Below are 13059 nucleotides of genomic sequence, written 5' to 3'. Positions count from 1 at the left end.
ATTTTGAGCAAACATTGATTTCCTGATATTTGTGGTTTCACCCCAGAGCCCAGGAGCCAGTTCCTTGTCAATGAGCTGAGAGAAGGACTGTTTCTATACATGGAGATTAACCGTTTAACTTCCAAACTGAATGATCTCTGAGCAACAATGGCTGCAGCTGTTGGGCAGTGAGCACGAACACTCCAGTTACATTTATTATTGTAAACCAGCAACAGAGACACCAAACACGGTGGATTCTGACCCAATGGAGTTATTCAAGAAGATGCTCAGAATTTCATTCACTCAGGATGACAAGTGAAGTGAATCTATGGCAGGTCATCGTCAACTGTCCTTATCGAGGATGACATCTACTCAGGGTAAATGGAGTTAAGATGCAGATGAGGCAAAATATAATTAATTAGAGGAATAGGCTCAAGGGGCAGAATAATTGCCTCCTGTAACTGTATTTAAATGTTGGTTGAATAATGAAGTGTGAAACTTCTGGAGGATTTGCACCTCCCTTTTAATCAGTTGATCTTGGATTGTTTATTTCAGATGGTGCAACATTTTTATTCAGAGAATGATCAGATAATCGGTTTCAAAGGTCAAACTTTAGAAACCATAGTTTGGCAAAAACACTTGCAATGTTCCATCCTGTGCCATTTATAGAATCAAGCCCCTAAACTTACTGATAGTTTTATTCTGGGTTCAACCAAAATCTCTGAACAAGAGATTTGCTGTCGATTGGTTTTATATATACATATTTGGAAATTACTGATTTATAACCTGACCCAATATGCTGAAGATTCTAGATCGGATCCACAAGGTTAAATATCAATTTTAATGTCAAATTGATAACAGTAAGACAGGTGAGAGCAGTGTGCTCTCTAACACTGCTTCCAACTCTCCATCTCTGTTGGGCGAGTCCCACTGGTTCTCCTGCACCCACCTGGCAGGACAAGACAACAACTCAGGTTGTTGTTTTACTGTGTGTAAATTACAGACAGTGTGGGCCTCCAAATGAAAAGAGAGAATCGAGCCAAAGTTTTGAGTCAGGATGACCCTTCATCAGAACTTTTATTTTAGCTCATACTTTAACATCCTAAGGCGTTCTATAAATATGTGAAGAGTAAAAGGATGAGACATAAAGGAATAGGGCCTATAAAACGTGAAGGCGGGAAAATCAGTACGGAACCAGTATAAATGGCAGAGGTGCTTAATGAGAATTTTGTCTCGGTTTTCACAGAGGAGAAGGACATGGGTGGATGTACTGTGGGCATGCGATGGACTGAAAAGATTGAGTATGTGGACTTTAACAAAGAGGTTGTGCTGGAATCTTTGAATGGCATCAAGAAAGATAAGTCGCCGGGTCCGGATGGGATGTACCCCAGGTTACTGTGGGAGGCGAGGGAAGAGATTGCAGAGCCTCTGGCGATAATCTTTGCATCGTCGATGGAGATGGGAGAGGTGCCGGAGGATTGGAGGATTGCGGATGTGGTTCCTATTTTCAAGAAGGGGAATAGGGATAGCCCAGGAAATTACCGACCGGTGAGTCTAACCTCAGTGGTTGGTAAGCTGATGGAGAAGATCCTGAGGGACAAGATTTATGAGCATTTGGAGAGGTTTAGTATGCTCAGGAATACTCAGCATGGCTTTGTAAAAGGCAGATCGTGCCTTACGAGCCTGGCGGAGTTCTTCGAAAATGTGACTAAACACATTGACAAAGGGAAAGCGGTAGATGTGGTTTATATGGATTTTAGCAAGGCGTTTGATAAGGTCCCCCATGCAAGGCTTCTAGAAAAAGTGAGAGGGCATGGGATCCAAGGGGCTGCTGCCCTGTGGATCCAGAACTGGTTTGCCCAAAGGAGGCAGAGAGTGTGTATGGATGGGTCTTTTTCTAAATGGAGGTCGGTCACCAGTGGTGTGCCCCAGGGATCTGTTCTGGGACCCTTGCTGTTTGACATTTTCATAAATGACCTGGATGAGGAAGTGGACGGATGGGTTGGTAAGTTTGCCGACGACACGAAGGTTGGTGGGGTTGTGGATAGTCTGGAGGGATGTCAGAGGTTACAGAGGGACATAGATAGGATGCAAGACTGGGCGGAGAAGTGGCAGATGGACTTCAACCCAGATAAATGCATCGTGGTCCATTTTGGCAATTCAAATTGGATGAAGGAGTACAATATTAAGGGAAAGACTCTTAGTACTGTGGAGGATCAGAAGGACCTTGGGGTCCGGGTCCATAGGACTCTAAAATCGGCCCCGCAGATGGAGGAGGTGGTTAAGAAGACGTATGGTGTGCTGGCCTTTATCAATCGAGGGATTGAGTTTAGGAGCCCGGGGATAATGATGCAGCTCTATAAGACCCTTGTCAGACCCCACTTGGAGTACTGTGCTCAATTCTGGTCGCCTCACTATGGGAAGGATGTGGAAAAGATTGAAAGGGTGCAGAGGCGATTTACAAGGATGTTGCCTGGATTGAGTGGCATGTCTTATGAGGATAGGCTGAGGGAGCTCAGTCTTTTCTCCTTGGAGAGACTTAGGATGAGAGGAGACCTAATAGAGGTATATAAGATGTTGAGAGGCATAGATCGGGTGAACTCTCAGAGGCTTTTTCCCAGGGTGGAAATGTCTGCTACGAGAGGACACAGGTTATAGGTGCTGGGGGGTAGGTACAGGGGAAATGTTAGGCGGAAGTTTTTCACACAGAGGGTGGTGGGCGAGTGGAATCGGCTGCCGTCAGTGGTAGTGGAGGCAAACTCAATAGGGTATTTTAAGAAACTCCTGGATGAGTACATGGGACTTAATAGGATGGAGGGTTATAGGTAGGCCTAAAAGGTAGGGATATGTTCGGCACAACTTGTGGGGCCGAAGGGCCTGTTTTGTGCTGTAGTTTTCTATGTTTCTATGTTTAAGTTTCCTGACCTACTAGCTGTAATTGAATTAGAATTTGACTGTATTTAATTCTTAGAAATCAGGAACACAGAGAGACTAAGTGAGTTGGTAAAGCTACAGCACAAAAAAACCCTGCAAATCTATGAATAGTCAGTGTGAGGCCATCCACTTCAGTTCTGATGTTCTAGTAACAGCTAACTGCATTCTGATGTTCCAGTGCACAGTTAGCTGCGTTCTAATTCAGTAGTTCCAGTGCACTTAGTTACAGGAGCTAAGTTCAGACATAATTGCCCCACTCCCATGAAGCACCTCAGCACAGCTCTGTGCAGTCAGGGTCAAGTGTGGGTCAAGACTGGCAGGCCCCTGTCACATTAGGATCTTCTTTGGGGTATGGATTTCTGGGGACACTATCCCCAGGGGGCACCGCAGGGGTGATCAGTGCCAGTAATAGGAATTTCTTCAAATGTGGACTTACCATCTTAGGAAACAACACCCTCCAAGCACTGGGTGCAATTGACCAAGAACTCGCAGAACTCAGACTATACACACAGCAAGCGAGATATGCAGTAGACTATCAGCTAGCCAGACAAGGAGGGGTATGCACCATCATCAAAGGAAAATGCATCACATATGTACACGACGAGACATTAAACATAACAGCAGCCATGTCCGGGATACAAAAGCAATTGGATAGCTTTAAACAGGGATTTACAGGGACTGATGGGTGGTTAGGGTGGCTGTTTAACACAGTTTGGGGAGCATACATTATGACGGGATTAATTTTAGTAGTAGCCATCCTGTTCACACTCTGCCTGGGCCTAACCTGTATTAAAGTGATATGTGCAAATATTGCATCAAGAATGCTACCCACTGCCAGTATCCAGATGCAAGAATTTAACCACACCACAGAGGAAGAGGAACAACGGCAAGGACGACATCTGTACAAGTCACTGTACCTCTCAAGATCGTCCATGGGGGGTCAGCCATGAATGGGACCCCCTGGACGAGAGGAGGGACTGAAGTAGGCCATTTTCCAAAAGCCATATTTTTATTATCTCATCAATATTCACCTCATTAAACATATTCATTTATTGGACTGATTGGCACCATTTATAACGTGCCCACAATGCAGAGGGGAACACCCGAATGGACATTCGTTTAAATCCCCCTCTGCACAGCTGAGAGACCTTTCATTTCAAAGCCGACAAAAGCTTTGCCCAGCAACAGCACGAAGCTGCATTTTAAACCGGCCTTTGGCCAGAAGATCGGGATATCTGCGAGTCAAGGCCTGGAGTGGGTTATATGGCATAACCGGACTGTCAATAAAATATTACAGGAATAAAATGGCCAAGGCAGGCAAAGAAACTTAATAAACTAGGATAAAAAGAATAAGAGATTAGATTAAATCCCCCTACACACAGCAGGACAAAATGACATTAACACCTAATCTCGCAAGCATAGAATACAGACACAAAACAGTAGAGATCGATGTAGATAAGGGGACACATCGAGAGGATAATGGGAAACACATTAAAACACCGGGGCAAGAACAGGCAGTCCCATTAACACGGACACACACCATACAGATGCAAATTGACAAGTCTCTCCGGGAACTTCCTGACCAGACAGGCCATTTTATAAATATTGTAAAAATGTATGAGCAAATGTTCCCGCTCGAATTTGGATTCCTATAAATATCCAGAGCAAATGTATAACCATTGAGATCAACGTGGCCAAGCACTGTTTCTAAGCTGGCTACAGGGGTCTCCCTGGGTTCCCAGTAATTGTACATGAAAGAAAAACGCTTTGAACCTTGCCTTGCGACTCGACTTCCTTGAATGCACTGGTACAAGGGACTTTTCCCTACAACAAGATAGAGAGAGAGTAACAGAGAGAGGGAAGGAAAGGAATGGAGTGAGAGTCACAGAGAGGGAGAGGAAGTGATTGAGATAGAGTGTGTTCGGCAGAGTTCCTGCAATGCTGAGTACAATGGCCTTTTAAAGTACCACGCAGAACACAACAAATAGGAGCAGAAGTGGGCCATTCTGCTCCTCCCATTGATAAGATCATGGCTGATCTGACTGTGGCCTGAACTCTACTTTGCTGCGTGTCTCCCCATAATGCTCAACTCACTCTCTGGGGAAAGTGGTTAGCACTGCTGCTTCACAGCGCCGAGGACCTGGATTTGATACCCGGCTTGGGTCACTGTCTGTGCGGAGTTTGCATGTTCTCCCCGTGTCTGTGTAGGTTTCCTCCGGGTGCTCCGGTTTCCTCCCATATTCTGAAAGACGTGCTGGTTCGGTGCATTGATCCGAACAGGCGCCAACTAGAGGAATTTCACAGTAACTTCATTGCAGTGTTAATGTAAGACTGACTTGTGACCAATAAATGAATTTTAACTTTGACTTCTAAACACTAACCACCCCCTGAGAGAACAAATTATTCCTCCTCATCTCCATCTTTAATGGGAGCTGTATGAATTTTAAACTGTGCCCTCCCTGATACTAGATTCCCCCATGTTGGCCCTGTTCTGTGATAATACAGATGTTTAAAGATTATTCAGTAGTTCTTTAAGGATAGCAGACACAGGGAAAGAAGAAGTGACTCTGTACACAACAGATATATTTCAAGGGTATATATATGAGTGGGCAGTAATCTTCTCTCAGAATCAGACAGATTGTGGGTTCAGCTCAGAGCCTCAAATACTAGGCCCTCAGCATCGATCAGAGACTCCGAACACAGCATGATGGGAGAGCGGACAAAGGAAACTAGTGTTGAATTTGTGAGCCTTGCTTTGTGGGAAGCTTTAGTGCTTGGGGAGAATGTCAACTTCTGAATGGACCTACCATATATTAAGCTGATCTTTCACTACACACTATCGGTAACTGCAACACTATATTCTGCACCCTTTCCTCTCCTTCTCCCCTGTGTACTCTATGAACGGTATGTTTTGTCTGTATAGCGCACAAGAAACAATACTTTTCACTGCATCCCAATACAAATCAATCAAATCAAATCCAATTAACACGGTGAAGTTTGGACCCTGTGGGGTGACAGTTGTCTGAATACAGATTCTATCTTATTGTAACATTCAGGTACCACGTGTACTGAGCTCACCAGCGTTCTGTCTGTATTGTGTGAATCCAGTCTTGAAATATCCACTAATATTGCTAATTCTGCCAAAACAGAAACAGAAAGAGTGTTTGAATTCTCCGTGATTAGAGCCCTTAATGATAAACAACATGGTGGATGAGAGGGATAGAGAGAGAGAGGAAGAGATACAGAGTAACAGAGAGGTCGGGAGAATGAGAGAGAGCAATGCAGAGAGTAACAGTTGTCTGAATACAGATTCTATCTTATTGTAACATTAAGCTACCACATGTACTGAGCTCACCAGCATTTGCAGAAGCCATTATATAAATACTGTTCTGTCTGTATTGTGTGAATCCAATCTTGAAATTTGCACTCATGTTGCTAATTCTGCCAAGACAGAAACAGAAAGAGTGTTTGAATTCTCCGTGATTAGAGCCCTTAATGATAAACAACATGGTGGATGAGAGGGATAGAGAGAGAGAGGAAGAGAGAGAGAGATGGAGCGATGCAGAGTAACAGAGAGTTAGGGAGAGGGAGCAATGCAGAGAGTAACAGTTAGACAGTGAGGAATAGAGATTAATTCAGATGGATAGTGAGTGACAGGGGAGTCCGAGACACTCCATAAGCAAGGTAAAGATTTGAAAATGGAGGAGTGTTTCTTATCCACTTATAATAGATAATCCACACTCACACCACTCACATTTCACACTCTCTGCTCAGTCCTGTGTTGGGGGGTGTTGAGTGTCGGATCAGTGTTTGCTTTTCTCAAACCGCACTGATATTCCCAACAAGGGCAAGAGGTTTGTGTTTAAAAATGTAAACATTTAAAAGCAAAACTAGACCGGATTTGGTTAAATCTCATGGGATCCAGGATGAGGTGGCCAAATGGATACAAAATTGGTTGATGACAGAAGGTGGTTGTCGAGGGTTGTTCTATTTTCAAACTGGAGGCCTGTGACCAGCCTCAGGGATCGGTGCTGGGTCCCCTGCTATTTGTAATTTATATTAATAATTTAGATGAGAATTTAGGAGGCATGGTTAGTAATTTTGCAGATGACACCAGGATTTGTGGCATAGTGGACAGTGAAGAAAGTTGTCTCGGATTGCAACGGGATCTTGATCATTTGATCGAGTGGGCTGATGAATGGTGGATGGAGTTTAATTTAGATAAACGCAAGGTGATGCACTTTGGTAGATCGAACCAGCGCACTACTTAGTTAGTGGTAGGGCATTGGTGAGAGTTATAGAACAGAGATCTAGGCGTACAGATTCATAGCTCCTTGAAAGTGGAGTCACAATGGATAGAGTGGTGAAGAAGGCATTCCACATGCTTGGTTTCATTGGTCAGAATACTGAATGGGATTTGGGACATCATGTTGAAGTTGTACAAGACATTGGGTAAGGCCACACTTGGAATACTGTGTACTGTTCTGGTCACCCTATTATACCAAGGATATTACTAAACTAGGAAGTGTGCAGAAAAGAACTACTGGGATACTGCAGGGTCTTGATGGTTTGAGTTATAAGCAGAGGCTGCAAAGACTGGGACATTTTCTCCTGGAGCATAGGAGGCTTCGGGGTGGTCGAACAGTGGCCTCGCTGGATTCACTCTGTCCTTTCAGATTCAGTCTCACAGGCCTGGCTGTGTTCACTGTGTCCTTTGAGATTCAGTGTCACAAGCCTGGCTGGGATCACTCTATCCTTCGAGATTCAGTGTCACAGGCATTGCTGGGTTCTGCCTGTCGCTTGAGATACAGTCCCACAGGCCTGGCTGGATTCACTCTGTTCTTTAGGATTCAGTGTCACAGGCCTGGCTGGGTTCAGTGCCAGGTTCACAGGAGTGCCCGTGTCAATTAGTAGTTCCCTCTCGCTCGATTTGAAGTCCCAACTATCTCAATTTGGAGTGCCCCCTATCTCGATTGCGAGTGACCCTCTAACGATTAGGAGTGTCCCATCTTGATTTGGAGTGTCCTGATCTGCAATAAGGGAGCCTTCTATCTCGATTAGGAATGCCCCCCTGTTTAGATTTGGACCAGTGACTATTTCAGTGAGGTGTGCCCCCCGTCATTTCTGAGTGTCCCCGGTCAATTAGGATCGCTGCCTACCTCGATTAGGTCTGTCCCTCCCTCGATTAGGAGTGCCCCGTATCTCGAATGATGGAGCCTTCTTTATCAGTTCGGGGTGCCTCCTATTTAGATTTGGAGCAGCGACTAATTCAATTAGCAGTCCCCCCCCCATCGCCATTGGCAGTGCCCCCCTCCCCGTTGCCGTTAGCAGTGCCCCGCCGTCGCCGTTAGCAGTGCCCCCCTCCCCCCGTCACCGTTAGCAGTGTCCCCCCGTCACCGTTAGCAGTGCCCCCCCCGCCGCCGTTAGCAGTGCCCCCCCGCCCCTGTCACCGTTAGCAGTGACCCCTCCCCCCATCGCTGTTAGCAGTGCCCCCCCATCTCGATTGGGAGCACGCCGTATCTCGAATAAGAGAGACTTCTATCCCGATTAGGTGTGCTCCCATTTAGATTTAGAGCAGTGACAGTTTCAATTCTGAGTGCCCGCATATCAGCTCGCACTGCTCCTGTCAATGAGGAGTGCCCAGGTGAATCACAAGTGCCCCCAATTTCAGTTTGGAATGCCCCCATCTTGATTACATGCGCCCTTATCTCGATTAGAAGGCCATGGACCAAATCCTGAGTGGAATGACAAGAATCCAGACTTACCTGGATGAGATCTTGCTCATGGATTTGACTATTTTCCCAGTACTTGGAGAATACCTTAGAGGTTGCAGGAGCACGGCCTGCAAATCAAGAGAGAAATATGAGTTCTTCAAGGACTCCATTGAATGCCTGGGTCATGAAATGGATTGCACAAGGCCCAAGATGGAGGTCATCATGAAAGCCCCAAGACCAGACAATGTGTCCCAATTCAGGTGATTTTTGGGTCTAATTGTTGTACCTGTTAATCTCAGATACTTTCAACCAGTTTACTTACTCCAAGGTTTTACCCCGGTGCCCTTATTTGCAAGGTGGACAAGGACAAACATAAGTAAAGATTCAACAAGTTTATTAAATAACACTATTAACCCTTAAATTACCCACATAAAACAAGAGGATACCCCAGCAGATTCAAGTATACTACCCGTAAAGATGCTTTGGTTAAACTGCAGGCCCGATTCTCTGAGTCCCTCTGGTCTGTCGTCACGAAGGTGAGTCTCGATGGCCGCTTCTTCCTTCCTTCCTTCCTTCCTTCTCTGGTCAGTCTTCCGAATGGTCACGGCTGTCTCCCCTGTCGAGTCTTCGCTCCTTGTGCCTCTGAGTGTGTCCCTTTATCCCCAGCCTGCTTGCCTTTCCAGAAACTTCTCTGGCTTCTGGCCAATGAGGTCCCAGGAGGGGGTTCCAATACCCAGTGGGTTTCTTGATGTCTGCCTGACAGGACACCAGGGTCCGCCCCGCAGGTGTCCATCTCCATGTTGTTAAACTTGTTATCAGGTAAGCTTTCTACAGGATCTCTTGGTGACAGAAAGTCTGGCCCGATCTGGGCTTCTAACAATAGACCGATGCATTTCAATGAGGTGCCATGATCTCCTGCTAAGTCTCAAGTAGAGTGTAACGACCTTTGATGGGTGGTTGATGGGTCAGGCCCAGACACATTTGTGTATTGTACAATTGGCCTGCCTGCGGTGTGACTGTGATTGATTTCAATGTGCCCAATTCTTCAATTTAGGATATCCAATTTTATCAGCCTTAAAACTAGGCCCTGTTTATATCACCACATAATCAATTACTATGACAAGCTCATTCCGGATCTGGCGACAGCATTGAAACTGATGCTCCAGTTGCTGGTGAAAGGAGAGCCGTGGAAGTGAATTAAAAATAGGAGGCTTCTCTGGTGCTAAAGCAGGCTTTGAAGAGATTGGAAATGCGAGTTCAATTTAACCCAAAGTTACCGCTGCACCTTAAATGCGACGCCTCGCCCAATGGGATTGGGGTTGTCCTGTCTCACGTTATGTCAAACGGAGTGGAAGATCCATAGTATTCGCTTCTAGATCATTGACGAAAGCTGAGGAAAAGTTTGCTCGGGTGGAAAAAGGAGGCTGAGGCATCGTCTTTGCATCAAGAAATTAAAAGCTCTGCCATGATGATGTTGTGACGGAGCTCGAAGGGCTGAATTACTGACTCCCATTCATAATTCCTAAATTTTATCTTCCATCCTTGGACTATTCACTGGGATACCGTCCATGGCAGCAGTTTGATTGCAGAGGTGGGTGTTGGTGCTGTCAGTCAGAGAAACACGGCAATGCGGATGCTCTGTCAAGGCTGCCTTTGCCTGGAGATAAAGATGTTCCCGCTGGAATGTGCACACAATGCATTTCACACAAGAAGATAAAGTTCCGGTAACCGCTAAACAGTTACCCGGAATGATCCGGTTATGAGGCAGGGTGTGCAACTTGTCCAGAGAGGGACGACGAGTAGAAAGCACCTGGAGTTACAGCGGTAAATGTGCGGAAGCTGGGAGTTGTCGGTGTTGCTGGATGTTTATTCTGGGCTATGAGAGCCTCAATCCCCCATCATTAAGAGGAAAGGTGCTGGAACGGGAGCACCAAGAGCACCCGGGGGTGCTGCCAATGGAAGAAACAACAAGAAGCTGTATGTGGTGCTGGGGTTGAAAGTGGGATGGTGCGAATGCTGCGCTTGGGGACGGAAGGTGCCGCTCTTGCTGCCTCTTGCTGGCTGGAATGGCAGCGAATCCACAGCGAGTCGCTGCTTCATCACAATCTGCCCGACTCCACCCACACTGGCTGTCAATCATTCTGCTGGAGCGGCTTCCTATTGGCTGTGTTCAGCTGATGGACAGCAGAATGGACCAATGGAGAATGAGGGTGCAGTGATGGATTGTGCAATGAATCAATAAGGCTTTTGACAAGGTACCACATGGCAGGTTGTTGCACAACCTACATCATGGGACCCAGGGTGAGGTAGTTAAATGGATACAAAATTGGCTTGATGACAGAAGCCAGTGAATGGTTGTCCAGTGTTGTTTTTCAAACTGGAGGCCTGTGACCAGCGGTGTCCTCTGGGATCAGTGCTGGGTCCACTGTTATTTGTCATTTATATTAATGATTTGGATGAGAATATAGGAGGCATGGTTGGTAAGTTTGCAGATGACACCAAGATTGGTCGCACAGTGGACAGTGAAGAAGGTTATCTCGGATTGCAATGGGATCTTGATCAATTGGGCCAGTGGGCTGACGAATGGCAGATGGAGTTTAATTTGGACAAATGCGAGGTGATGCATTTTGGTAGATTGATCCAGGGCAGGACTTACTCAGTTAATGGTAGGGTGTTGGGGAGAGTTACAGAACAAAGAGATCTCGGGTACGGGTTCATGGCTCCTTGAAAGTGGAGTCACAGGTGGACAGAGTGGTGAGGAAGGCATTCGGCATGCCTGGTTTCATTGGTCAGAACATTGAATACAGGAGTTGGGACGTCTTGTTGAAGTTGTACAAGACATTGGTAAGGCCCCACTTGGAATACTGTGTACAGTTCTGGTCACCCTATTATAGAAAGGATATTATTAAACTAGAAAGAGTGCAGAAAAGATTTACTGGGATGCTACCGGGACTTGATGGATTGAGTTCGAAGGAGGAGTTGGATAGACTGGGACTTTTTTCTTTGGAGCGTAGGAGGCTGAGGGGTGATCTTATAGAGGTCTATAAAATAATGAGGGCACAGATCAGCTGGATAGTTCATGTCTTTTCCCAAAGGTCGGGGAGTCTGAACCTTAGAGGGCAGAGGTTGAAGGTGAGAGGGGCAATTATTTCACACAGAGGGTGGTGAGTGTCTGGAACGAGCTGCCAGAGGGAGTAGTAGAGGTGGGGACAATTTTGTCTTTTAAAAAGCATTTAGTTAGATGGGTATAGAGGGATATGGGCCAAATGTGGGCAATTGGGACGAGTTTAGAGGTTTAAAAACAGGGGCAGCCTGGACAAGTTGGGCTGAAGGGCCTGTTTTCATGCTGTATGTAAATCTGAATGATGACGCAATGAGGTGCCGCCCACTCAGTGACGTGGCTGGAAGCGGCCGTTAAACGGTTTCCGCGCGCGGCTGGAGGGGGCGTTCTGACGTCACTGCCGACGCACAGCACGTGACCTGGATCTGGCCAATCGGCGAGCGGACAAACAGCCGCCGCCGTCTCGAGTGCGGAGTTCAGGCGCCGCGCCGTTTCTCACTGCGTGTGCGGGGCTTTCCCAGCGGCGTTTCTCACTGCGTGTGCGGGGCTTTCCCAGCGGCGTTTCTCACTGCGTGTGCGGGGCTTTCCCAGCGGCGTTTCTCACTGCGTGTGCGGGGCTTTCCCAGCGGCGTTTCTCACTGCGTGTGCGGGGCTTTCCCAGCGGCGTTTCTCACTGCGTGTGCGGGGCTTTCCCAGCGGCGTTTCTCACTGCGTGTGCGGGGCTTTCCCAGCGGCGTTTCTCACTGCGTGTGCGGGGCTTTCCCAGTGACGTTCACACCGAATTTTTGAATAACGGTAAGGAATTAAATAAGAGAAAAAGTCTCCACTTCAGCGGCGCCGACTCTCGCTGACTGGGGTTGTCCCCAGTGGCAGCGAGTCGCTGCTTCATCACAAGCTGCCCGAGTGCGCCCCGCACTGGCTGCCAATCATTCTGCTGGAGCGGGTTCCTATTGGCTGTGTTCATTTGACGGACAGCAGAATGCACCAATGGGGAATGAGGGTGCGGTGAGGTCCCGCCCACTCTGAAAGCGGCTCGCGGTCACGTGGGAACGGCCGTTCACGGTTTCTGCGCGCGGCTGGAGAGGGGGGTCTGAAGTCACTGCCGCTCACAGCACGTGACCGGGATCTGACCAATCCACGAGCCGAAAAGCAGCGGCCGCCGACCGGAGTGAGCCTGCGCGAACTTCACTCCGGGAGGGTGCGGTCCGCTTCCTACTGCGCGCAGGCGCACTGCAGTTTTTTCACTGCGTATCCGGGTATTTCCGGGTCTGTGAATCACGGGGAGGAATTAACGGCCCAGAAAAAGTTTGAACTCCAACAACATTCAGCTTGAGGATTAAAATGTCGGTTTCCTGTGTAAATACAGCCTGT

The 13059-nt window shown here is 47.2% G+C and overlaps 1 protein-coding gene across 1 annotated transcript in view; it reads right to left on the bottom strand.

The window, feature by feature from the left end:
* The window catches only part of LOC144487201 (uncharacterized), a gene marked incomplete at its 3' end in the record, with an annotated part of 44412 nt that extends 31834 nt beyond the window's left edge, over positions 1–12578 (bottom strand). The window contains exons 1-4 of the mRNA XM_078205256.1: positions 12328–12578; positions 8679–8755; positions 6269–6354; positions 5992–6050 (exon numbers count right to left, since the gene is read on the bottom strand). Of these exons, the coding sequence (XP_078061382.1) occupies positions 5992–6050; positions 6269–6354; positions 8679–8698 (165 nt within the window). The remainder of the gene's footprint in view (positions 1–5991; positions 6051–6268; positions 6355–8678; positions 8756–12327) is intronic.
* Between the last annotated feature and the right edge of the window lie 481 nt (positions 12579–13059).

The sequence above is a fragment of the Mustelus asterias genome, unplaced genomic scaffold (assembly GCF_964213995.1).
Source record: "Mustelus asterias unplaced genomic scaffold, sMusAst1.hap1.1 HAP1_SCAFFOLD_643, whole genome shotgun sequence".
Classification (NCBI taxonomy): Eukaryota; Metazoa; Chordata; class Chondrichthyes; order Carcharhiniformes; family Triakidae; genus Mustelus; species Mustelus asterias.
This window is presented reverse-complemented; position numbering and strand designations above follow the sequence as displayed.